The sequence below is a fragment of the Chaetodon auriga genome, chromosome 1, assembly GCF_051107435.1.
Source record: "Chaetodon auriga isolate fChaAug3 chromosome 1, fChaAug3.hap1, whole genome shotgun sequence".
In the NCBI taxonomy this organism is placed as follows: domain Eukaryota; kingdom Metazoa; phylum Chordata; class Actinopteri; order Chaetodontiformes; family Chaetodontidae; genus Chaetodon; species Chaetodon auriga.
The window spans coordinates 6,493,742-6,518,645 of NC_135074.1; the positions used below are offsets into that span (position 1 = coordinate 6,493,742).

Below are 24,904 nucleotides of genomic sequence, written 5' to 3' on the forward strand. Positions count from 1 at the left end.
TGACCTTTTCACTAACCGTCTTAATAAGACCTGTGTAACTCTTTCCAAGGTCCTTGTCTGTCAGTAGTCTTTAGTTTTTTGTGTCTTCCTCTACGTTAATGAGTCAGAATACAAATAAAGGAAATAGAACTGTCAGTGGAAGGGCTAGGAAATGCAATAAGCCCACATGACTAGTTTTACTTTCTATCGTGCCAGCAGGGCTACAATGTGTGTGTCCATCTGTCCATTGCTTAGGCCTATCAGATGACAGTGTCAATGAGCAGCCTCGGTTTCGTTTCACTGATCGCATGGCCTATTTCATTTGACTAATGACCAAGAGAAGCGAGGGCCAACTCGTGCGTCGTCGCCTCAACAAGGAGAAGAGTTACAACACGGAGAAAAATGTAGAAAAAAAAAAAAAAAAGACAGAGTAATGAGAGGATTCAGCAGCACACACCTATGTAATATCTGCAGCTATAGCCGGCAATTTGAGACGATAACCTTTGCGCGTCCGTGCCCGTGAAGAGCGGCATGCATTCATTTGTGCGCCTGTTGACCCGGCTCCTCATCAACCCAATGAGCGCCGCGGAGGGGAGGCTCTCGTCGCCACCGTGCATCTCTCCTCCATCTCCTCCTCACTTTTCCAGTCGGCCAGCAAGCCTGTCGGAGCTCTTAACTACAACCCCAACACTGTCACTCAGCCTCGGCAAACTGCAGGAAGGATTTCTAGCCTCTCGCCTCTCCGCGTTTCGCTCATTTTCCCACCGCCTCGAATGAAACGCATTGGACTTTTTTTTTTTTTTTTTTTTTTTTTTTCGCGTATTTTGAAGGAGAGAAAAAAAAAATGAAAAAAACGTTGAAATGATGCAGCAGCGGGAAAGGATGCAAGTCCCACTAGTAAGTACAGCCCGCCACCATGTATATAAGCCTAACAGGTATTAGTGATTTTCATTAGTGTTTCGTAGAAGGGTTTAACAGGACTTCTCACAGCCCCTTTCTCCACCGCGGGGATACGGTGCATTAACAGGAGCGAGATGACACGGAGCGACAGAGCAAGTCCACAGAAAGGTCTGCAACTTAGGCACCTTCTTTATCCACAATTCACTTGCATCTGCCGCGCTGTAGGTCGCACATATGCTGCCTGTGTCGGATTGATTTTCCGTAAATTGTAGTGCTTTTGCGCTCTGGTGCCACATTTGGTGCACAGACAAGTACTCATTGGAAAGAACCTCTCCCTCAAAGCGTAAAACTTCAGAGAGAGGGCGATTTTGGGTAATCGGGGTTTGAGCTGCAGACTATTGCAGATGCGTAAAAGACAAAGAACAGCTTCAAACTTTGTGGGTGAATTCATGTTTCGTGTCATTTATTTCCTTTTTTTTCCCCCCCTTACCGGGTGACTACAAATTGATGAATGCATAGCTCCTGTGTGTGGACTACCTCGGACAGCTCCTTCGCTTCCGGCACTCGGTTTTCGGCTGAGCTGTCTGGACCGGCTGCTTTCTGGCGGGGAGCTGTCCTAACCCCGTGGTGCTGAAACTGCTGCTTAGTCACGCACCACAGTGACTTCAAATGCACTAAAAAGAGGGGAAAAAATACAATTTCATGTCATTTATTCATGGTTTAATTTATATGCTCTATAATGCTGTATTCTAACAGGTTTACATGCCCTTCTTCTTCACCCTTTTTACTTATTAACCTGGTCCTGCGTCTTTTAGTCTCCGGGTTAGTGCCTATAGTTGGAGAATGTCACAGTAACTGGCATCATTCCACACTTCATGATATAGCAGCTGGCTTCAGGTGGAATACGTGTTACAGCTTATTGTCCTTGGAATTGCACTGCTGGAACAACGGAGCCTATGACCGCTGTGACATACTGTGTGTGTAGTAAAAGTTACCAGAACTAACACTGACACCGTGCTGAAAGCAAGCCATTCGCTGCTGTGATAGCATGTCCACCTGCATCAGTTTTAGCCAAGGACAACTCAAAGCTCAAAGCTTGGTGTCTGTGCTTTTTTTCCTCTGGTTTTGCATTCTGGTGAATAATGCACATCAGCGTGTTGTACACTGAGACGACTGAGCCAGTTAAACGGCTGTTAAAGCTCAAACTGTTTTTGATTAAAGGGCAAAATTTACATTAGGCTACATCTTTTTTTAAACCTTATTTTACATTTCTCTCACTCTGCTGTGTTTAATTGTGTTAGTTTTACTTGATTGCGCTCTCCCTGTGCTAAAAAAAAAAACTAAAATAGAATAATATAAAATAACGTTTCTGGCCGTGCTTATCAAAAAACAGCAGTCAATATCAAGAGTCAATATCACATATTGGATTCAGCGATTAAACGTCTGTCTAAATACCTTCACAATTATCTCATGTGGATTACTGTGATATCAGTGAACTACAGCGCTGTGATATTGTAGAGCTCACCTGCAGCCACCCTCTCTATCTAAAGCTGTCACTATTGCATGCATGCGTACAGATGTTTAAGGAATATGATTGAAGCATATAGGAACATTGCACCCGGAATGTATCATCAAAACATTAATCATGAGGAACATGTAATTGCTCAAAATCTTTCCAGGATAATCCCCAGAACAACAGATTAAAGCAAGGCAATCTGATGTTGTGGGCTGAATAGCCTCAGAGTACAGACATACCCATTTGTTGTTCAATTGTAGCAGGATAATATGAAAACGAGATTGGAATAAAGGGTCATGGCTGCTACAGATAGATCATTTGTAATGATGAAGTGACATCTTGACTTCTTACACTGGAATGAGAATTTCCTTCCTGTTTTCTAATATTTTTTTCATCTTTTTTGCTTTTGTTAGAAACAGATTTTTTTCTCATTCTGGGTGTCTCGTCTGATTTGTTCAAATGTTTATTTGACCCCACTTTCTTATTTCCACCCTCCTCTTTTTTCCCCACCTTCTGACAACTCCTCACAAGACTAAAAGCAAACTAACAAACTGTGATCGCTCCCTTATAGGTCTCCCCCTCGGAATAACGCCAAATGGATGCTGTGCTGAGCGCCTCACCCCCTCACCAACTGCTATGGAGGCATGCCAAGCCATGCAAGTGACCTTTATCGCACCATGAATGCAAGCGCTGCCGTTCAAAGAGGACACAAGTAACCTTTTCTTGTTATCTAAGAAGGAGCTGTTGATCTGAATCTCTATTTACGACTCCTCCGAGTTGTAAACGAGAGACCGAGAGACAAGAGTCTCGTAAAACAAACAAACAAGCAAACAAACAAACAAACAAACAACGAACGACAGGATGCCAAAGCGGTCCAAGGAGATGCTCATGGATCTGTGGATGTCCTTGCTGCTGGTGTGGATTACTTGTGTTCCCTGCGTGTCTATGACTCCTATCATAGGCCAGTCCGAAAGTACACAAACTGGTGGGTCTGCAGTGGTGGCGAGCGGTCTTGGCGAAGGACAAAGATTACTGAGCCGCGCCAAGAGAGGATGGGTTTGGAATCAAATGTTTGTGCTGGAGGAATTTTCTGGACCCGATCCAATTCTAGTTGGCAGGGTGAGTGCTGTGATTGTCAGCATTATATTAAGCTCGCTTATCGTGTGGAAACATTAATTCGGCCATTTGAATGCTCCCTCCATTTTTTCGCTTCCCATGGGCAGTGGGAGGGTTTTGGTTGTCAGGGGGAAGCAGAGATATGAGGACAAGAGAGAGGGAGGCAGTGGGAGGTGGGGGGGGGGGGGGGGGCACAAAATTCTTTTGGAAATAATTAAACTCCCATCAAATAATAGTAGCAACATTTTTTGCAGTGTTGGATGTCCTTGAAATCCAAGATACTGTGTAGCAGTCACACAGATATTTATGTTCATTTATTTATTTTTCAATCACAGTCACTATCTTCTGTACAAAATACAGATGCATGGGATAGGATGCCTTTTTTTAATTTTTTTTATTTTAATGCTCCATTTTTGCCCACAACAATTTTTTCTTGGAAATAAGTCTAAGAGATAGCTATTTTAGTTATGGCTAGTTTTTTCATTGCGGCTCTGTAATGAACAGAACTGCGGGCTAATCCTGCGGCTAAGGGCCACCTGCTCCCTGGCCTGTGTCAGGCAGGTTTCAAGGGAGGGGAAGGCTGCTGGCCAGCCCGGCCAAAGCAGCTTGTTCACAGCTCATTGCTGGGACTCACCTGGGGAGAGTCAGGCTGGCAGCCGCTTGCTTCACTCCCCCAGAATATCACCCAACCACTCTGGCATAGGCGGGAATGCAGGCCATCAAGCATAATATTTGATCTTGTTCAGTAATAGCTTTTGCAAACAGTATTTCGTGCCTAATATTTGATAATTGGTGGGTATGTCTTTCTTGTTTATGACACATTGCTATTGCAGTGCATTGAAATATTTTTTCAACCCTTCAGATCTGGCGCTTGGCAGCAGTAAAGCAAATAAAACTGTTTACATTTTTGTTGCACAAGAAAAATAAGTCGCTTCTGGTCCAAGGAAGCACTTTCAATTTCCCCTCCTCTTGTTTTTTTTTGTTGTTTTTTCTTTTTCCCAAGCATTATCATATGGCTGCATCAATTAAACATTTCCTACCATGCAGGATTTGCACCTGTGTTTGCTAAATACCATACGAACACAAAAATGCTGTTAAGTGATGCATTAATTTTTCAAGCGAGTCAATTAGGAAGCCTCTGCTGGATTCGACAATGGCTGTTCATCAGAATGCTGAAACAAACAAGCACTCATCGGGGCCACAGTGGCCATATGTGAGCTTGGAATTTAAAGGTTAGATCTCAGATGTGAGATACTGAGCATCAAAGATATGACACATCCCCTATCAAACTGTTGCATAGTATTTATAGATATTTAACTTGAAAACATTTTTCAGAAAAGAAAAAAAAAAGAGGCAAAAAAGAAATCCACACAAGCATTAGATAACATTTAATGAGGACAAACGTTAACACACGTGTGATACATAATCCTAAACTCACACACTCCTTTGCTTGGAATACTTGGCTGTGTTCCTCTGACCTCGGAGTGAAATGTTCTTGAGATTTTCAACATAGGATTGGTTGCACAAAATCAAGTTGTTTTCCAGGTCATGAAGGACGCTTTCTCTCAAGGCCTCAGTCAATGCTTTGCAACAAATTGGACTGTAGGGTAAGTTAGTCATAGGTATAGGCATCTTCCTGTTGAAGGACATGCAAGGATTGGGAGCGGGGTGGGGGGGCAGCTCTGGGTGAAGAAGAACTCGCCTTGCCTTTTGTGAGGCGATGATGATGGGTTGCGTTCGCTGCAAGGTTAAGTGCTCATGAGTATGCCTGGCAGAGCTAAGATAAGTCCTATGTTAAACCAAGATGGCACTGTATTAGTTTAAGATTATAAATCTTCCCCCCCTCAGTCCCTGTGTCTCCTTTTCTTCCCCTTTCTCTGTGTTTCTCACACTTAATTAAAAAATGAATCAAATGGGTAGGAGGTGTGATTCAAACGGGTCATACAGCTCCCTGTGTATTTTGCACAATTTCCTCTGCTGTGTGTGAGGCCGTCTCTGTCTGTAGTTGTGGGCCGATTATCAAGGAAGTCCAAGCCAAGATTGGACTCCTTCCATCCCTTAGTTTTGTAGTGCTGGTGTACTCTGAGGTTTAATTATACGTGCGTCCCCCATCTTTGTCTGTGACCGGGCTCCCCCAACTACACCAACAACGACAGTGAGAGATAGTGTTTGTGAGAGGGACAAAGAGAGATCGTGCCATTGATTTTTAACGTGGTGTCATTCTTGGTGTTCTCTCTCAGCAGAGACTATTAGCATAAACGCAGGACGGCAGGGGGAGGAGGGTAAGGGAAGGCGGAGGTGTGGAAGAGTGAGAAGGACGGCCACGAGCTGTGACAGCACCCTTCCCTTTTGCTGTTCTTCTTCAGCGCATCGTTTCTTGACATTGTGATTCACTGAGCGGCACGCTCGTCAGCCCCCGTCTGTCCCGTTGGCGTCGGGGAGGCAGACATGCAGTACCTGTTAAAGTGAAGCAGGGGAGACAGCTGTGAAAGCTTGTTGCTCGGCTGTAGTTTAAAAGGAACACGGTGTTGGAAGGGATTTTAGGATTACTCATCATGAGCCAGGGACCGTTCAGAAATAACCCATCATTAAGAATAGAAATAGGCAAACGGAGTGTGAAGGTAGATAGGCTTGAACAGATCACTCACACGGACTGAGCCAGGGGACGTTTGCTCATTGTTGACGACGAGTGGGGGATGCCACTTCAATGGACAAAGACTCTCATGCACAATTGAAGGCAAGCGCAGGGTAATTTTAGGCAAAGCAGCTCTTGATTCATCATTGCACAACCATAATGGAAAAGTGTGACCTGGGTTCTGCAACAGAATGCGAGTTCTGGAGCATATCAGGTTGTTGCAGTCTTGTTGAAGACCTTTTGTTTTAGCTTGAGGCCTATCCAAACGTTCTGCGACGTCTGTCAAGTTTTTCAATTGTTTTGCCTCTTCAATCAAAGCTGTTTCAATTATTCAAGCATACAAAGAAGGAACTCATTTACATCAGGCCATTAAAGGCACAATATTGCCTTAGAACCAAATACAAACAGCGAACAAATTGCTGTGTTTGCACCAAAGAGAAATCAGAATGTATTTCCTTTGTAGTGTGAGGCAGATTGATGGCAGTTAGCACTGGAATATCTCACAGCCTCAGAAGCAACTTTTCTACATTACTTCCCAGCAATCATTTAGCATATGGTGTGTGGGGATTGATAATGATGGGTTCCAGCCTGCTGAATTGTATTGCAGATGTAGTAAATTGACTGATCCCTCTTCCCATTGTCCAACACTTTCATCCGCCACAGCATTCTATGTGTTGTTGCACAAAGAGAATTGATAATCAACCATTAATATTCATCAATTCAGGCTGAACTGCAAGATTGCAAGGACTGACAGCAATACAGAGAGACAGAGAGAGAAAAAAGGAAAAAGTCTTTGATTATTGATTCACCAAAGAAAACTGATATGTCCAGAAGAAGAAAAAAAAAGCTTTTTCTGTGTGTGTGTGTATGTGCTGGGGGGAAACTGAAACACAGCCTTCATTCTTCCAAACAAGCTGTTTGACAGGATTCCCAACAAGAAGGGCCACAGTAGTATCAGATTGGTGGTGTAATCCGCAGGGCGTTTTGCTAGAAGCAGAGATGATATTCTGTAATACAAGTGATGTTTATTGTGTTCCCCCCAAAATTGAAGAACCTTTTCTTGTACAGACTTGCCTGAAATAGTTCGATCCGTCTTTCTTGTTTTCCCCGTCAGAGGTACATTCAGGTGAAACTGGTAAAAGATCACATCTTGGATTTATTTGTTCAGTGTGTTCCTTGGAAAAAGCAGGTGCCCTTGTTATGTATGTATGTATTTATTTATTTACTGAATGGTGTGTCTGATCAAGTGAAAATTGAGATGTAATTTAGGATTGGAATTACTTTTTTTTTTGTCCATTTACGACCTTGACCTGAGTAAACCATCTATATCTGGGATAGCTTTCTGAATTCAGTTCAGACCTTTTTGTTGCTTTTGTTGCTTTCTGCGCTTTGGATTGCTAGTACAAGATGTGGGACATCAGTCTATAAATACTGATGCGAGCTACTTCTGCTCAGCTGGATTGCCTCTCGTCTGTCCCCCACCTCCACCTCCGCCTTTCTCTCTCTCTGTCTCTCTCTCTCTCTCTCTCTGTCTCTCTCTCTCTGACAGTGTGATTATGGAGAAAGCGACTCTTGAGCCCATGTAAGCTTGCCTCCAGGGCCGATGGGGTGGGGTACAATGACATTGTTAAAATTTCTCCAAGTGTTTGGCTTTGGTGATGCGAGGCAGCGAGGCAAAGCTAAGGCGAGATTGAGTCCTGAATGTAGCTGCCGGAGCTCCCTGAGACTCCCTCGTCCTGCCACTGGCCCTGTTGTTGCTGGTTTACAGCAGATCAAAGGTTGATCCCCCTCCTTGACTGAGTGGTGCCGATGTGGCCTCTGGTTAGCGGAGATCCACCACCTTAATCTGCATTTACTGGGGCTCCAGCAATTGAGCGGATATCTGGCACTGCCTTTGAGTGATGGATGAGGAGTGGGAGTTAATGAGAATATTAGCCGAATTATTGCCGGTGATTGATGGCCAATTTGACACATAAATTATAAGCATTGGCTTGAATATAATAAATTCTGAAATATAGCCCAAATTAGACACAGGTTCCAGTGCCATAGTGAGAGGGTTGAATCAAAAAGCTGTCATTCAATCCAGGAAAGGAAAGCCCATCAATGTTTGTTGGACTTCACATTTCATTCCATTTGGTTTCTCACACCCACAACAGCTCCTGGAATACTGCTCTGTAATCTCTCTTTAGGCAGAACCACGAAGATCCGTATTGAGCTGCAGTGTAGCAGCAGCTCCTCTGTCTCTCAGCTCTTAGATCCCCATTCCCTCCTCCTGTGTAATTTAGAAAAAAACCAAACAAACAACAAAAAAAAACCCATGCTAACAACCCTCTGTCCTCTGCTTGTACCTCTTTTCCCTGCTCTGTTACCACACTCCTCTCTTTCCCAGAGGCTCACCTGTACAGTATATCACTAATGCCGGCAGGGCCATTATATCAATGGGCCATGGTCACAGTCTCCCTCTTCCTTTCCAATCTCTCCCTCTGTCTGTCCCTCCTGGTCTGTAATAAAACACTGAGGCCAGCAGTGGCTCTGATAGAGCTGTGGGATCACATTATTGTTGCCCTCGAAGAGCTTGACAGGTTGTCTATGGCTTTGTGTTGTCATCCTGGTTCCCATTAACAAGCTGTGTATGTGTGTGTGCATGTGTGTGTGGGACAGTAGTCCATTCGGGGATGTTATAGACTAAAATGAGATGAGCGGACGCGGGCTTGGATGGAGTATATTTAGACATGAGGGTTGTGTGTGCAACAGTAAATACAGTGTGTCCATGAAGCTTTATAGCTGGTGTATCTTTGCAAACATTTGCTAGGTTGTCAGCGCGGTCATATTTATGAAAGATTCCCTCTCTAAACTGCTCCATATGTGTTTGAGCAGAAATTGCAGACAGAAGTCCATGGTATTTCAAATTTACAGGTGACCTCATCCTCACTGGCATTATTACTTTTCTGGGAAACATATTGTCATTGCTTGTATCTTAAATGTTATTGCCAAGTAATTTTGTTTTTACCAGCCTGTCAGTGATCATTTAATAGAAGTACCGTCGAGAATATTCAAATTTTACCACTGGCGGATGTGTCATTTTTGAAATGTCACTCATTCTGTTTCCCTCTATAAGTCTTTCCAAACACACCCACACATAGAAACATGCAGAGCTCCCAACGCCCCGTCTTTCCTCTCACGTGTACGTCGCGGCCACTTTGCATTAAATCATGTTCTGTATTCTCTCCCGCTGTATTTTCATAAGGGAGCTGAAATCATGTTTCAGCTCAGTGTATCATAAGGAGGCACATGACGCGTCCTGTCCGCGATCCCTGGAAGCTCTCTTGTGTACATGCATCAGCTGCAATTATAATTTAACAGGAAAGCACATCCATTCACACAGCTTCAGAGTCCCTGAGCAAAATAACAAGCTTGCTGCTATCACTCACATCTGTGCCTCGGTGTGATTAAATCCATGTTGTACAGTGAGAAGCTCATGTGGGGGCCACTTTCCTGAGCTTCAACATCAGTGCTAATTCATAGCAAATAGCCCCTTTATGGCTTCACCTTGGACTGCTTTGCTGCGATTAGCTCTCTCCCATGTCAGTGTTTGTCAGTCAGCAGTGTCAAACTCTTCCAGTGGAATTCAGAAAAGCCCTGTCGTCTCATTAAGCCCACCTCTTCCCCACCCCAGCCCCCTTAACTGCTTTCCTTCCCCTCTCCTCTCATCTCCTTCCTCCCTCACACTCCCTGGCTCACTGGGCTTGGCCTGGGCTGGCTGTGCGGAGGTGGAGCGCTTAGCAGGCTAAATCGTCTGGCACTCTGCCTCGAACTTTGCTCTAACTAATTTATAGGAATTAAAGCAGTTCACCTCAAATGCTTGGCTCGTGAGCTACTCTGGCTAAATTAGTCTAGTTTCTTTTCAAAATAGGGGATTTTGTTTTGTTTGGATTATATCTCTCTCAAAGCACCAAGAGATACATTTGCAATTTAACAGGCTTAAGTGTCTTGGCCTTTGTCTTGTGCTGACATTTAAAGGATTGTTGATTTCCCAGACAAAACACAGGCCCGTGTATAATGATATTTTAAAAAGGCAGCAACAGACAAGTGAATTAAGGCAACATTAAACAGAATGATGTTGGACATTCTGCTTACTTATGAATCCAAAATGTGCTTCCCAGTCAAAACACTGGCCAAGCATCAGCAGCAGTAAATTAGGTTACAATTATTCAAATCTGATTATTCAAATCAAAAGATTATGATTATCTGAAACCTGCTAATTGGCCCTTGCCTCTGTAGTTGTGAGCATAAGCCACAGCAGCAGCAGTAGCAGTAGCAGCTAAAGATTCCTGCTCCCTGTGCCAGTGTGCTCTTGTGGGCTCGATGTTTGGCTCAACTCCCCAGGCAGCTCCTCTCCTATGGATAGAGCCCAGCGTATGTGAAATGCTGCAGGCGGCTGCAGGCAGCTTATCCCTGCGCCTCTGCTCCCATACACGTCCCATCAGCCAAACTGGGACTGCCGGAGTAATCTTGTTAAGAATGGATGTTGTTATTGTGCGACTGGATGTGCATTTGGCTTCACGGTTAGCTGGGAGCACACGTGGGCTGGAGCAGGAGAGACAATGGGGAGGGAGTTTTGGATCGGGGGGGCGGGAGTGAGTGCCTATTTCTGGCACTTTAAAGATGACAGTCCTCAACCCTCTTCCTCCGCCCCCTTACTTTCCCTCCTCAGCCCTTCTCTGGCTTCTCTACCTTCCTTTACCGCCTCATACAACATGGTGTAATGATAACAAAGAGGCCCCAGTAAACAGTGGATGTGACATTTACTTGAAGATCGGTGTCTTCACCTATAACAGGTATTAAAGATGATGATTATCATCACTGCTGAGCAGAAGGCAGGGGGTTGCTCACCTCAATCACTGAGTTGACAATAAAAAAAACCACACAAGAAGAATCAATGGCTCCGTCCTTTGCTCTCTTCCCTCTCTCAATGCAACCACTCCTAACTCTGGTATCTGGGTGCCAACAGACTGTGGCTTTGACCTTTCTCACAAATGAATTATTTCTGTTTAATGATCCCTTCTGCAGAAAGAACAAAAAGATAGCTGAAATAATAGCCAAGGGAGGAGAGGCAGGAACGTAAAAGGGCAGCACCCACACACCCCATACTTTATTCTCCAACCTCACTTACACTTTACCTGTGAAGACACCTGTATCCCTCAAATAATGCCTCAGCCTTGTGTTTGTGTCTCCAAGGTGCATGTGATACATCCATCCTGAACCTTATAAATGAACCAACTTCAAGAAAATACACCCTGGATATCACAAGCAGGTGGCGATGATGCAAACACAGGCTTCTTTGTGTGTGTGAAAGTGACACTTTTCCTGGATTTTTTTTCTTTCCTCCCCCAATGTTTGATTAATTCGTCTTTTTTTTTTCTTTTTTTTTTCCAGTCGGATCAGAAAAGGGGGTGGGAAGTGGAAGGGAGGGGGGGTGCATGCATGAAAAATTCAAAACGTTATAATATAAAATCCAGATGAATCATGAATGCTTAATGGGAATCAGGGCCGAGTGTGCAGGATGTTGAAATTGTTCTCAAAAAATCCTGCTGTATGTGCGTTGTCTGCCAGCCCTGCGTGCACAACAAGGGACATGGCATGTTACGTCGCCTCTCTCAGCTGCTCTCTCCTCTCTTGATGGCAACGAAATGAGGTGTTGAGGGACTGAATAGAGGATGCCAGAAACATGTGAAAAGCTTTTAGGGGGTAGAGGCCGTCTGTTATCGAAGTCTGGCTAATTGCCTTTATCCTAGCCACAACTGCCTGTTGTGCTTGTGGATTGGACATGCACCGATGGTCTATCTGATGAAATATGAACAAATCTTTGCTAACACCCGGTCTTCTCTATTGTGTTTTAATGAAAGGCAGAGTTCCAAGAAAAACTTCTGCTATTATGAATAATAGAAGATCCAATTAGTGTAACATCATCGCAGATGAGCTTGATGAAAGACTGGACTGGTGTAATGTTAGACAAGTGAGAACATTTAGTTAAGTTATCAAAGTGTTTGACTGTAGGAGGATGATGTGGGCTGATCGCTGAGTGATTTGATGATGACGTCATGAGATGGCACACTGTGAAGTGCTTTTATGTTACTCTTAACAGAACTTAAAGTTGAACTGAAGTTTACACTCCTTTCACTTTTTGTGTAGGAAATCTAAACTCTGATGACACTGCAGCTATTTTACATACTGTGTTTTTATCGTTTTTTTTTTATCGTTTTTTTTTTTTTTTTAAATGGGATAAAATCATTTTTGCAGATGGAAATCGCGCCTAAGCTCCAAACTCCCACGGCAGCAGTTGACTGAGGGAGCAAGAGATAAGCTGTTAACTGACTGGAGAATGTCACGCTCTCGTTTTCTCTTTAGCTCAATAGATTTGCTTGTGTACTGTTCAATTCAGCTCTCCTGTCCCTTTACAACTTAAACGTTTCGGAGGATGTATTGCATGGTTCACTTTGTATTTCACTCAGCAAAGGGGAAGCTGGCAAGCCAGGCTAACTAGCTTGCCTTTAGAAAGTGGAAGTCTAGCTTGCTAACATTAGCTGACTAGCTGTTTGTCTGCCCATTGGCAGTGAAGTGATACAACAAATTAGTTTTACTGCTTGAAGCAAACAAATTACAGCACCAACGCTGCCAGTCAGAACCAAAGATTCACGCCCACTGGAGAACTCTATCGTAAAGGGCGCTGTCACTGCAGACGAATAAATAAAACTTCAGTTTCCTCTTTTTGAAATGATAGTTTTACTCTTTTTGAAGTGCACAAATTAAAACAAACAGATACAGTATATGATGCTTAAAATCAACTTTGAGTATCCTACAGCACTTCAGGAATGATGGGTAAGTACATAAATTACTTTGTTAGAAAAACAGCTATTCATTTTCTAAGCTTATGCTATTGCTCCTGCAGGGTCACAGGGGGCTGGCACTTATCCCAGCATGCACTGGGCAAGAGGCGGGGTACACCCTCACAGCCTGCCATGCTATCACAGGGCTAACACATTTTCACACTCACATTCACACCTACAGGCAATTTAGAATTTCCAGTTCACCAGTTAACCTCCATGTCTGTGGGCGGACACTGAAGCCGACGCAGGACGAGCATGCAGAGTCCACATAGCATCACTGTGCTGCCTTTATGGTATCTTTTAGATATGTTTTTGCCGGCACACTTTCTAAAAAAAAAGTGAGGGCTGATTTGTTGCTCACTTGTGCCATTAATGAATGTCATTTGAGTAATGCACTGAACTGAAAAAACAAAAATACCACATTGTCAACAATATTATGATTTGAGTAAATTCTCTTTGCGTACAGACTGAGCTGTTAAGGAGTGTAAAGATACTTTAAATTTCACAAAAAGTGGGAGCAGTGTCTTGGAGGGAATCCCCCTCTGAGTCTCATGAGATGACTCTCCTCGCCTCTAAGAAGAGGAACACCGCCAAATGGCACAGTGCCCTTTTATGTTACTTTCTGTGCGTCATGAAGCCACGTTGCTGCTGTTAGCTGATGAAGACGAGGAGCAGCTGTGGTGAGGCAGCAATATTTTAATGGCTCCACAGATCTTTGAATGGTTTGTCATCGGGGGAAACGACCTGGGCCAACCCCAAAACCATTGTAGCCTCCATCTGGATGGAAACAGTCACACAGGTCCTCATTTCCCTCCATCTCAATCTGTGCAGCACTCCCAGTGTTTACAGAAGCCGGCGCCTGCTTGAATCACCACTTGCCAAGATGTGGCATGTTTATCAGTGTCTCTCTCTGCACACAGTAACCTGCAGGCACATAAACACAGATGCACATGCAAACACAAACACACATTGTCTATGTGTCTCATTGAGTAGCCAGATAAGAAAACATGACATTATCTTTTTGGTTTGTCTGTGTACCTGTGCATGCACACGCACACACCCACATGCGGTTGTGTCAGTGTTTGTGTGCACCCATGTGTCCGCACATTGTGTGTGCAGTCAAAATGCTAATGTCCTATCTGTCTTGATGACCTTTTCTTCTTTGTTGATGCCCAATGGTTTTATAAATACTGAGCTGATATCCTGGGATGTGTAATTACCGCACCGCAGCAACACACTGCCTCTTTATTAGTTTTCTGACAATGGCCTTCCTCGTCACCGCTGAGTGCCCTGTGTGTGTATGTGTGTGTGTGTGTGTGTGTCTTGATGTGTTTGAGGCTCTTCTGTTGACCTGTTTACACAGCTGAATCCTACAGTACACTAGCAGTCCTCATAGTACATGCTGCTGCTCACACACACATTTCATAAAGATTTAGGATCAAATGCGTGATGTTGCTTTTACTTACATGTCAGTTCTGCTCATCAGTAGTCATAATATCCACAATATCCCGTTTACTCAGACAGCTTCTTAGAAATGATCTCAGGGGATTCATAAATGGATCATATCCAGTCCAACATGTAGATGAAAATAGGATGGAGGGATTTAACTGAGCAGATACCTGAGTGTGCTGTAGTACCTCAACAAATACCACATTAGATCAAGCTAGAATTCGGATCAGGTGCCTCGAGCGGGATCTTTGCACACAATATGTGAGCTAACATTTACAATGCAGGAATCGGAGCGGGATTCCTGCCTTTGTTGCATCACTGGTGTGAAGGGAAAATGCACGTCAAAAAGGTCTCTGTGCATATGTAATGGGATCCTACTTTGCAGCAGCTCAGCGTTTGTCGATAAGGATCACACTCCCCAGGTTCAACTCCGGGGATTAGGGCAGAGGCCGTTTGATCTTGGTGGTTTTGCATAAAAATCGCAAGTCTCCTGAATCCTTTAGCAAAGGAGCTGAGTTAGCTAATTGGGAGGTGCTGCTGCGTGCTGGGATGGACACACTGTAGCTTCATGTAGTGTCCTCAAGATGCCTTTGACAACGCCGCAATTACAGTAAAGTCAGACTGCTGTGTTAATGATGCTTTCAGAGTGGAGGAGAGTAGAAGGGTGTTTTGAGTCATACAGCAATTGACACACTGTAAGCATGCTTTTAAATAGAACAAACACACACACATACACACACACAGACACGCAAAAAGCAACTTCTCCCAATTGCAGCAAGCAATCAGACAGGAAACTAAGCTTATCCATCATCAAATATGAGCCGTGGTCAGCCTCAGCTGGTGAAAGTGTATCGTGAAAAGCTCCGGAGCTGCGTTCAGGGTCCCCTGCGTCCAAATCGGATCCACATGCGCCTAAGCAGCCAACGCAGCAAAAGCATAGAGGGGTGTGCCAGTTACGGAACATAATTGCTACTAATGACCATTAGGAGTTTGGTTTTCATCCTCCAGGGGCCGTAGAAAAGGCCTTTCGTCTTATCAGTTGATTAGAAGCAAATAGACGGGGCCGGATCCTGCATATTAAGTAAACAGCGGGCTAAAATGGTGTTACTCTATCAGGGGAAAGCCTAATGGAGTGGCGGGGAGCTCATCCTCTGTTAATGCCTGAGCTCCAACAAATGGACAACCGCTCACAAACCCCCACTCCACTTGTCAAACATCGGTGGCATTTTTTCTCCTGCCAGTTGAAACTGTATCTGTAAAAAAAAAAAAACAAAAAACCAACAACAACAAAAAAAAAATCATCCCATTAGCTTGGGGCTTAGACTCAGTTTACTTTCCTGCTCTAACAGCAAAATGCTGTAGACCTTTGTGCTGCTCTGTTGTAGAGGCACTTATGCTTTTCCAGCAGCAGTGCTGGTATCCAACTGTCAGTGATGGCAGCAAAGTTGTTTTTTTCCTCTCCGTGGATTCATTTGCATTATGCAAATGAACAATTGATATGGATCTTCTCCCCTCCGATGAACATTTTGCACAGCAATTTGCCAAGCAAGTAATTACTTATTGATAGAATGATATTACACAGGAAATTGGTGTATAAAATGGCAAACTCGTCTCATTGAAGTGGTAGCCAAAAATAATAAGAATAACAATAATAAAATTAGAAATCATCAGTTAAATGGACATGAGTTACAGAGGCTTGCACTCATCACGGCTGTTCTCACTGCGCTCTCTTCACTGCCACCTGTGGTTGCACTCTGGGCTCGTGGCTTTGCATTTTAATTAATTCCAAACATTATTAAGGATACAAATTCACTGTCTCACTCCACTGCACCACGCAATGTAGTTGAGCTGCAGGAATATCAGCAATTGTGATGGAATATTTATGCTGTGTTTGTGTCACCACCATGTCACAGTGTGTCGTGACCAGTGATAAAGCTTTTGTTTCCGCTCTTAACATGCTGAAACTGAGAAGTAGGAAAATATCTTGAAAACAAATTAATTTCTCAAACAGTCTTTTTTTTTGTTTTGTTTTGTTTTTTTTGCAGCTGATGATAAATGGTATTAGAAGAACAGCATTGACTGCACTTACAGTGTATAATATATTGCAAAATGGAAAAGGTGACTCGTCAGCTTTAGTTTATTTAGATGGACATCATGTTTTAAGGTACCCACGTGCTCAGTTTGTTTTAATATAGGAATCTCTGATGAATTATTAATCAAAGGCTGGATTCTTTGTAAATGCATCTCATTTTTGAAGTATTTTTAAGGCCAGTTTTCAAAGCTATTTCAACTCTAAAGCAACATCAAACCAACCAAAAAGATGCAGCATTTCTGACCTCTGGTAACCTTGAGAAAAAACAAAAAGACACCTAAGTGTCACCTAAGTTAGTAAAGCTATTAATATCACTCGAGCTGGTCAATCGCATGAATTTCACGATGTAATTCATAATGATCTGCCTCACAGTTTGATTTCCTTTTGTCTGTTTCCACTTTAATTGCACAAAGAAATTATTTTCCGTTGCGTTGATACTGTTGTGTTTGCTTCAGCGCCACTCCAGCTCTAATATCGAGCATCCCGAGAGATTGGCACCTGGAGGAAAACAGAGAGGGGAAAAGAAAAAAGGGCCAGTGTGCAGCTGCATTTTCTTCCTCAGTAATCGAATCCCTCAAAAGAGGTCCATTTTTCTTCATCTCCCCAGGTCCACAGGACCTTTAAACAGAGCAAGGCACCAAAAGAAGGTGCCATAGAACACAATTATAATTCCAATATAGTCTTGTAAAGAAAATGTAAACAGATAGCCAGGCTGCAAAGCTGCCCCCATTTTCCCAGAAGACTAGTAATAAAGTAGAAAAGATGTAATACTGGAAGAGGCTTTTTACCCCCCTGTCCTTTTCTCTCTCCACAAATGTAGAAGTGTGGCTCTCTGAGATGATGCTGGTGGAAGAAGGGATGCTCTGAGATTTATGAGAGATTTAAAGTAGAGACAGAGGAGGGGTAGATTTTACCAGAGGCGTTAATGCGGTTGTGCAAATGAACTCTAATGCGCGAGTATTGATAAGAATAAATGGTGCTCTGCAGTGCTGGTAGGCGACCTCTTTCCAGTACAGTAACTGTGCATGTTTTGTCACAGGCTTAATTTCAAAACCCTCTAGACTCTGACAGGGGACACAAACAAGCCAGTGACCCCTCCAGAGGTCTGAACAAGAGCAAATTGGTGGCAAATCTTGATTTGTAAGAGCATGCTGCTTTTATATGGGCGAATCTTGAATTCTTTGGATGAGACATTTTTATCCCTTTCCATAGTTCTCTTGAATATTTTGTTTGTTGTGTGTGGAGTCGGTCGTAACATTTGTTTTTTGCTCAATTTCGTTTTTTCGCGAGTTTATTCTCCAATCATTGGAAGGCAGAGGGAACAGCAAAAAGGCTGCTTATGATAATTTCCTGGCTGTGGTTGCAACTGTCCTAACAATAATTACTGGTAGTGGAAGCTGCTTGGGCACACAGCTTAAGGGCGTGTGTGCGTACACGGTGGAATGTCTTTTTGTTGCACTCGTTCACAAAAGGCATCACTCTTCAAATCATCTATCATTTATACTTCACAAACTGCTGCAACAATCATGTGAGGTCAAAGGGTGCATTTTGTAAAACAAGCCAGACTTTTAAGAAGCATCGGTTTATGCTATTTTCTGAAAAGCATTTCGTTATTATTGAGCAAAAAAAAAAAAAAAATACAATCCAGCAGTGACATCCAAAGTCTGCTTTGAGTCATAAGGGCTGCGTGGTAGTGGCATGACCTTTAGCATGAAAATCTTGTAGACTTACTCACTTACCCATGGCAAAGAGGCTCCCGGAGCCAGTTAGTGGGATGATTGTGACTGGTTTCCCACTGAGTATAAATCACAGAAACAGAGAGAGAGGAATGGATGTTTGTACTTGTGTGGGTGTGCATGTATGAATATGTGTTTGCCCTGCTTGTGTGTGTGTGTGTGTGTGTGTGTGTGTGTGTAAAAGTGTTTGTGTGAATTCCAGTCCGGGCCAAGAAACAGTACGGCCTGGCAAGCCGGGAAGGCGTGGAGGAGGGTGGGGGGATGCAGTTTAGTGTGAGAAGGGGAAATGGCATGGTGCTGCTGAAGCTAGTCATCCGTCTGCTGTGACACCCAGCGTGCATGGAAGATGTCCTCGGGACCCGGCAAGGCTGAGAGGAAGTGTGGTCGTGCAGAGGAGTGGGCGGTAGAGTGGAAGTGTCATCCTCTCTGTAAGTGTCACTCTGTCACTGGTTCACTGTCTGTCTCTTGCACATGGACGCCATATCTGTGCTTCGTACTTGATGTCACTTTCCAAATGTTTGACCGCATAAATGCACATTTTTTAACCTGCTGAACCCTAGGCTGCTTTTACACTCTTTCTCCACGGGCCTCTGTCATGGTCACGGCATATCTTAGCTAGCTATGCTATATATATTGTCAGCTGTGACCTCTTAACACCAATTTTTGATAATGCAACAACTTGAAAACAAGCAAATGTGGAAGTGTGGTAGTATTACAAATGAAACTTAACAAAAAAAAAAAAAAAAGACCTTAACATTGGCAGTACCATATGGTCACTGTGTCTTGTGTGGATTCAAATGTCCAGGTCAGACCTGTCAACCCTTTTCAAGACTCTCCTGTATTTTCTCTACTGATGTCCTCCCATTTAAATATTTTTCCTGTATTTCTTACAAAAAAGGGGGAGCTGTAATGCTAATGGAGGCATAACTATAACTACCTGTTTGATGTTTTTGCTACATTCCCCTCCAGTACAGCAGGTGACAGTATGTAGAATCTTACCTGTAACATCTATTGATGAGAGGCCATTCATTGAACTGGCACCTGCTAATAGAACAAGAAGAAAAAAAAAAAGCAAGAACAATGAACATGAGAGGAATGGAGTACCTGCCAAATGTACAAAAATATGGCACACAGATTTGAACGCACCACATAAAGGGAAAAGTACAGTGGCCAACAAGGACAAATGCTTCGCAAAAGCTCGAAACATTTCCATTGGGAGAAACATGCTGCAGCTTGAGAAATTCCAAACACAGAAAACCAAAACAAGTACAATGACAGAAACATGCTGAAAATGAAAAGAAAAATAAATGCATTAAAAACAGCCATGGTGCAAGTACAGAGGAAAACACTGTATTTCCAGACAACCTAACAGAAGTGCTCCAGGCCTCTAGGGGGAGTGCTAAGCGGAACTAAGTGAATTTGATATTTACCCATCATTATTATACCTTTCTTTTTTTTTGGAGGTCATCTTTATGAATGAGAATTTTGTGCATGTAAAATGATGTAAAATGAGGTTTTCTGTTTTAGTGCTTAATGAACATACCATCAAAAACAAGCACACCCCCCCCCCCCCCCACAGGCTTGGAGTAGTTTTTTGTGTTGTCTCGATATGAAGCGTTTTTTGCTCTTGAATTTGCTTTCAGAGGTTGTGTGTTTTTGACTGCATCGTTTCTGTATTTGCAGCGTTGGTGCCTTCGATGCATTAGTTTTAGCTTTCTGCAGCCCGTTATACTCTTTTGCGGCACGTTTCTGTTGTTGTATTTGTTTTGGATTTTCTATGTCTTTTGGAATTGGCATCGTTTCTGAAGCTGCAACATGTTTCTCTTAATGGAAATGTTTTGGGCTTTTACAGCACATTTGCCCTTATCAGCCACCGTAGAAAAGCGATGTGAAACAGCATGTCCAGTCTGCCAAGCATAAGCATACCCAAGAGGCTTCAGAAACATGCTCCACCAGTGACTGCATTTCTACTCTCTCTCCCACCTATTTTCATAATCATCTCTTTTTTTTAAAATCACAATGTGTGTAAGTGATGTATAAATATCCTTCAAGCATTTCACTTTCAGTCAGGTATCTGATTCTGACCACCTAATTGCAGTCACTTTCTCAATGTAGGAACAAGTTAACCCGATCCTTGCTGCTTCTGATATTTTAGAGCAATTTTAGGATTCACTGTGGAGCCTTGTCTAAATTAACGGGTACGTGGACAGAGGTGAGGGTGGTGGACAGTCCAGAGTAAGGTGCCAGAAAACATCCCTTATTTTTAACTTATTAAATGTTGACATGTATGGTCCAGGTACAGATACTCCACAGCGACTGTGTTTACTCTGCAGTGACAACGATTTCAGTGTGCAGAACACAAACACAGACACACACACAAACATCTTTTTTGTCCAAAGAGTCCAAAAGTGCAATTAGGATTTGTCCCTTCAAGTGACTCAGAGTTCTGTCGAACATTACATTACATACAAAAAAATAAAATAGAACAAGGAACAAAACTTGCATGGGAGAGATCTACGTCAATGTGAGTTTTTGGGAAGCAGACAATACTAGAAAATCAATTCCATGAAGGCCATCCCATCTGTCAAATGGGTACGATGAAGTGGTGATGCACAGAAAAGGATAAAAAAGGAGGAGAACTGGGGACATTGTAGTTATTCTGTGTGCATCTCATTTACTGGGGTCCTGGGAAGGGTTAGTTGGTGGAAACATTAAATCATTTGAAATAAATATAATAAATAAGCAAAACAAACAAATCAGAGTTTTTTTGTCACGCCTATTCTATTTTTTTCTCATTTCCACTTGAGATTAACATGTTTTTTTTTTGTTTGTTTTTTAGAACCAGGGCTCCCATCACGCTGTAGGTGATGTAAACAGTGCTCACATGTAGTCTCTGCATTCTCCACCTACAGCTGGCATTTAGCTAATTCTGCATTCTAGAAAGGAGAATCTCTGGTTTGCAGAGTAACCTGCATTTCCGTTAAAACTGAAGAAAATGTGTAAACGTGATGTTATGAGGCCAGAACTGGGCATATTCTTGTCGGGGAAGAAGTTCTCACATTCTTTACGTTAGTAGCAGCAATACTGTCACAATATTTCTTATTATTTAAAATTATACAGAGCTATGTAGAGATGCTCTGGCAGCAAAATGTACTGAAAATAGCAAAAGTGAAAGTAGTCACTATAGTGTAGTATTATATGTCATTATTGGAAGATTATTATTGGTGCATTAATGTGTCAGTATTTTAATGTCACAGTGGGTGAGCTGACAGCTTTCTAACTGATGCACATACTGTCAGTTCATTTAATATGAAACACTGCATCATATTTTGAACCCAGAAAGTGTTTTAGAGTTTTAATTTTGAAAATAAGCAGCTGTCGAAAAACGTAGTGGAGTGACAGATATTTCCATGTGAAACGCGGTGGAGTCGAAGGAAAAAGTGGCATGGATTGGAAATACTCAAGTAAGTACTAGTTATTAATGTGTTACCTTGAGTATCAAGTGTCTCACTGTGGGTGACCCAGTTGGGAGAGGGAGAAAGACAAAGAGGAACTGAGGGGGGAGCCAGAGTTGCTGGGATTTTAATGGCTCCTGCTTGCCAAGTGTGGTCATAAGCCTCCAGTGCACAGACAAGGCCTAATCAAAAGCCCCACACCATGTGAGTGACAGCATCAAAGTGCATCTGCATACTGCAGGGAATTCTCCCAACTTTCTGATTTCTTCACAATTAAAGTGGGTGTGGGAATGGAAACGCAAGCCTCAATGATTTCTTCCTCCCCCTTTTTTTTTTTTCCTCCCTCCTTTTCCTCCTTCCGCCCGTAAGCAACATGAGTGCTTATCCCGTTCGCCTGTTATGTTTGTGTACATTATTTCCCAAGTCTCAAGAGGCCCAGAGGAGGAGAGGGAGAATTAAAAAAGGAGAGAAAGAGCTGAGGAGTGAAAAAGTAGACAAGACGCTAAGAGAAACACTGCTGAGGAAGAAGAGAGTGGCAGACAGAGCAGGGAGAGTGTGTGAGAGCTGTATTTTCACGCTGTTATTGCTTGTACACCGTTTTAGCACCCTGAGTTACTATGCTATATCAAAAAAAAGAAAGTGATGTGCTGCTGCATGAAAACATCTTTTTGGAACACAACAGTGTGACCCACAGCAATAGCAGTTGACCAACAAACAACAAACAGGACTTGAATGATTTTCCACATGTAAGGACATTACAGTCGCTGGTGTTTGCTCAGCGACAAGTTTTCCTGTTTCTGGCTGCTATTACATGTTTTGCAATAAATATTTCACACTCCAACTCATCAAAAACATTTTTTTAGGGGGGAGAGGAAGCAAGCAAAACCTCCAGCAGGATAAAATTTATTTGTCAGGTTTATGCTTTCTATCTCCATTTCCCTTCCTCGCATTAGCGGATTGGCTACTCAAGCGCTGCTTCCTACCAAGGGATCTGCAAAACTCTGCACGAGCCAGAATGATGGAAATTACTTTTCTGGCTTCTTTGTGTGGTGCGACTATAAGGCCAGGAGTGTATTTCAAATGTAATTGAGTTTGGTGCATCCACAAAGGCGAAATGCTGTGTTTGTGACCAAAATGATGCACATTATTTTGCTTTTGGATATGCTGCCAAACTTTTAGCACAGCTATATCCCCTTCCTTCCAAAATTCACCTGGAACGGGTTGGCAATGTCGTGGGATTTGTTTTATACCTGCGTCCTTTAGACCTTCCAGTTTCTCCACTCTCCTCCTAAAGTCACTTCCAAGCTCCTCCATTTGGCTTTGATGTCTGTAAATGAAAAGACCCCAGGTTGCATGTAGTATACTGGCACTTGCTCACAGCATCGCACTCGACAGACTCGCAGAATTTGGGAACACACCAAATTCAATTTCTATTACTGCCAGCCTAATGACGATGACGACCTCACAGAGTAAATGCAAAATGAAACTTTTATTTGTCAGGAGTTCTTAGACGTTATTCCTGATCCTGTGGCGTCCTTTGTCTTTTCATCCACCCGTGCCGACAGTGCAGGTCAATAGGTTTGGCCACCCGTTTCTGTGTATGTAAGCATTTTTGCCAGCATCTGGAGCGACTAAATGGATATTGGAAGCTTTTGCCGGAGCCGAAAGAATGTTGGACAATGGTTGAGATTGATGAGTGTTTGGGCGCTTTCCCTGTGACCCCACCGCATCTGGCAGGAACAAAGTCAGGCAGGTGTGACAGCCAGCATCCATCTACTAGTCAGCTGTAATAGGGAGGGGGCATTTGTACAGGGACGCACATGCACACGCACTAACGCGCTCATGCACAAACGCACACGTAAACACACAACACAAACCCACACTCCAGCCTGTGTTTTCCACACATTTTAGCTAGCGAGGATGCACACACAGTATGCGAGGCAAGTGTGCACACACCCATTCAGGCACACACAGACACACTGACTAAGAAAAAAAAAAAAAAAAAAAAAAGGTTTCCTGGCAAGCGTCACTGTGTGTCTTTCCAGGAAGGAGTCGTTCTGTGATGCTGACTTCCTTCAAAAGTCTGCGAGCTCTCATGTCTTATTATGGGAGACAAATGGCATGTCGTACCGACGCCGTGTCCCGACTCATTACCTCCGGACATGACAACCATTGAAACACATTTCACTTAGCTGTGTCCACCTGTCCTGTTCACTGAACATGAGAAACAGACAGCGCACATGTCGGGATTTCAAATGTAATCATAGCATATATCAAGCTGATTTGGGGCTTCATTTGTTTGTTCGTTCACTTGTTCTTTCTGTTTGTGTCATAGAGGTTCTTAATGTCAGTGGGTTCACCCATATTACAAAACAAATGAACAAAAACAAAAAAGCAAATTTGGATTTATGATGTGTACGTGTTTCAGTACGACAAAGATAAATTTAATTTGTGTTTGGATTTGTGCAAAAAATGCACCAAAAATGAGCAACATCTCCATCAGAGGCAGCGCCCCGTTTAACCCACAGAACACACAGTTCTGTAAAAAGTAATTATACTGAAAACAGAGTGATTTTTGATCGTAGTTGTCTGGGTGTTGTTTCAGAAAGTTTGTACCATTCTGAAATCTGACTAAAAACCACTGGTTTTGGTGGTTTTAATGACAGCAATTTACAGCTCACAGAAACACCACACATCAATAGCTTCAATCTGTCGTATTCATGCAAACATGCAGGCTCCTGTTTGCAAATATGCCAGAAATAACTCAGTCAGACCTGTGTGCTGTATATGGAGGATGTGACATTTAAGGAGCAGGGCCTGAATGCAGTCATGCAGGTTCTCTTTGCAGTAAAAGCATCTCTCAGCTGGGTGGTCTATGCCACCATTGTTAGAGTCCCTTACTGCGTCAAGCCCCAGGGCGCTAGCCACCCACTCCCCCGCCTTCACCCACCGCCACCTCCACCACCACCACCACCACCACCGTCAACGCTCCCCTCCCTTCGCTGGCATGGAAAATCCCCCATGAGCCTCTTCTCTGATGTAAATCACAGGTAGGGGAAATGTGAGCCCGGCTGATGCACCGGCACTGTGCCGTGAAATCTCTGTTGACATTACCGACGGGCGATTCCAGAAAAAGACA

General features: G+C 43.2%; 1 protein-coding gene across 2 annotated transcripts in view; it reads left to right on the forward strand.

Moving 5' to 3' along the window:
- The first annotated feature begins 287 nt into the window (after nucleotides 1-287).
- cdh8 (cadherin 8) overlaps nucleotides 288-24,904 on the forward strand; it is a 90,856-nt gene continuing 66,239 nt past the window's right edge. The window contains exons 1-2 of one of the 2 annotated variants that reach the window (XM_076736513.1): nucleotides 288-876; nucleotides 2,967-3,514. In XM_076736513.1, coding sequence (XP_076592628.1) covers nucleotides 3,257-3,514 — 258 coding nt within the window. In that variant the 5' untranslated portion in view covers nucleotides 288-876; nucleotides 2,967-3,256. The remainder of the gene's footprint in view (nucleotides 877-2,966; nucleotides 3,515-24,904) is intronic. The other variant, XM_076736434.1, reaches the window with a different exon arrangement.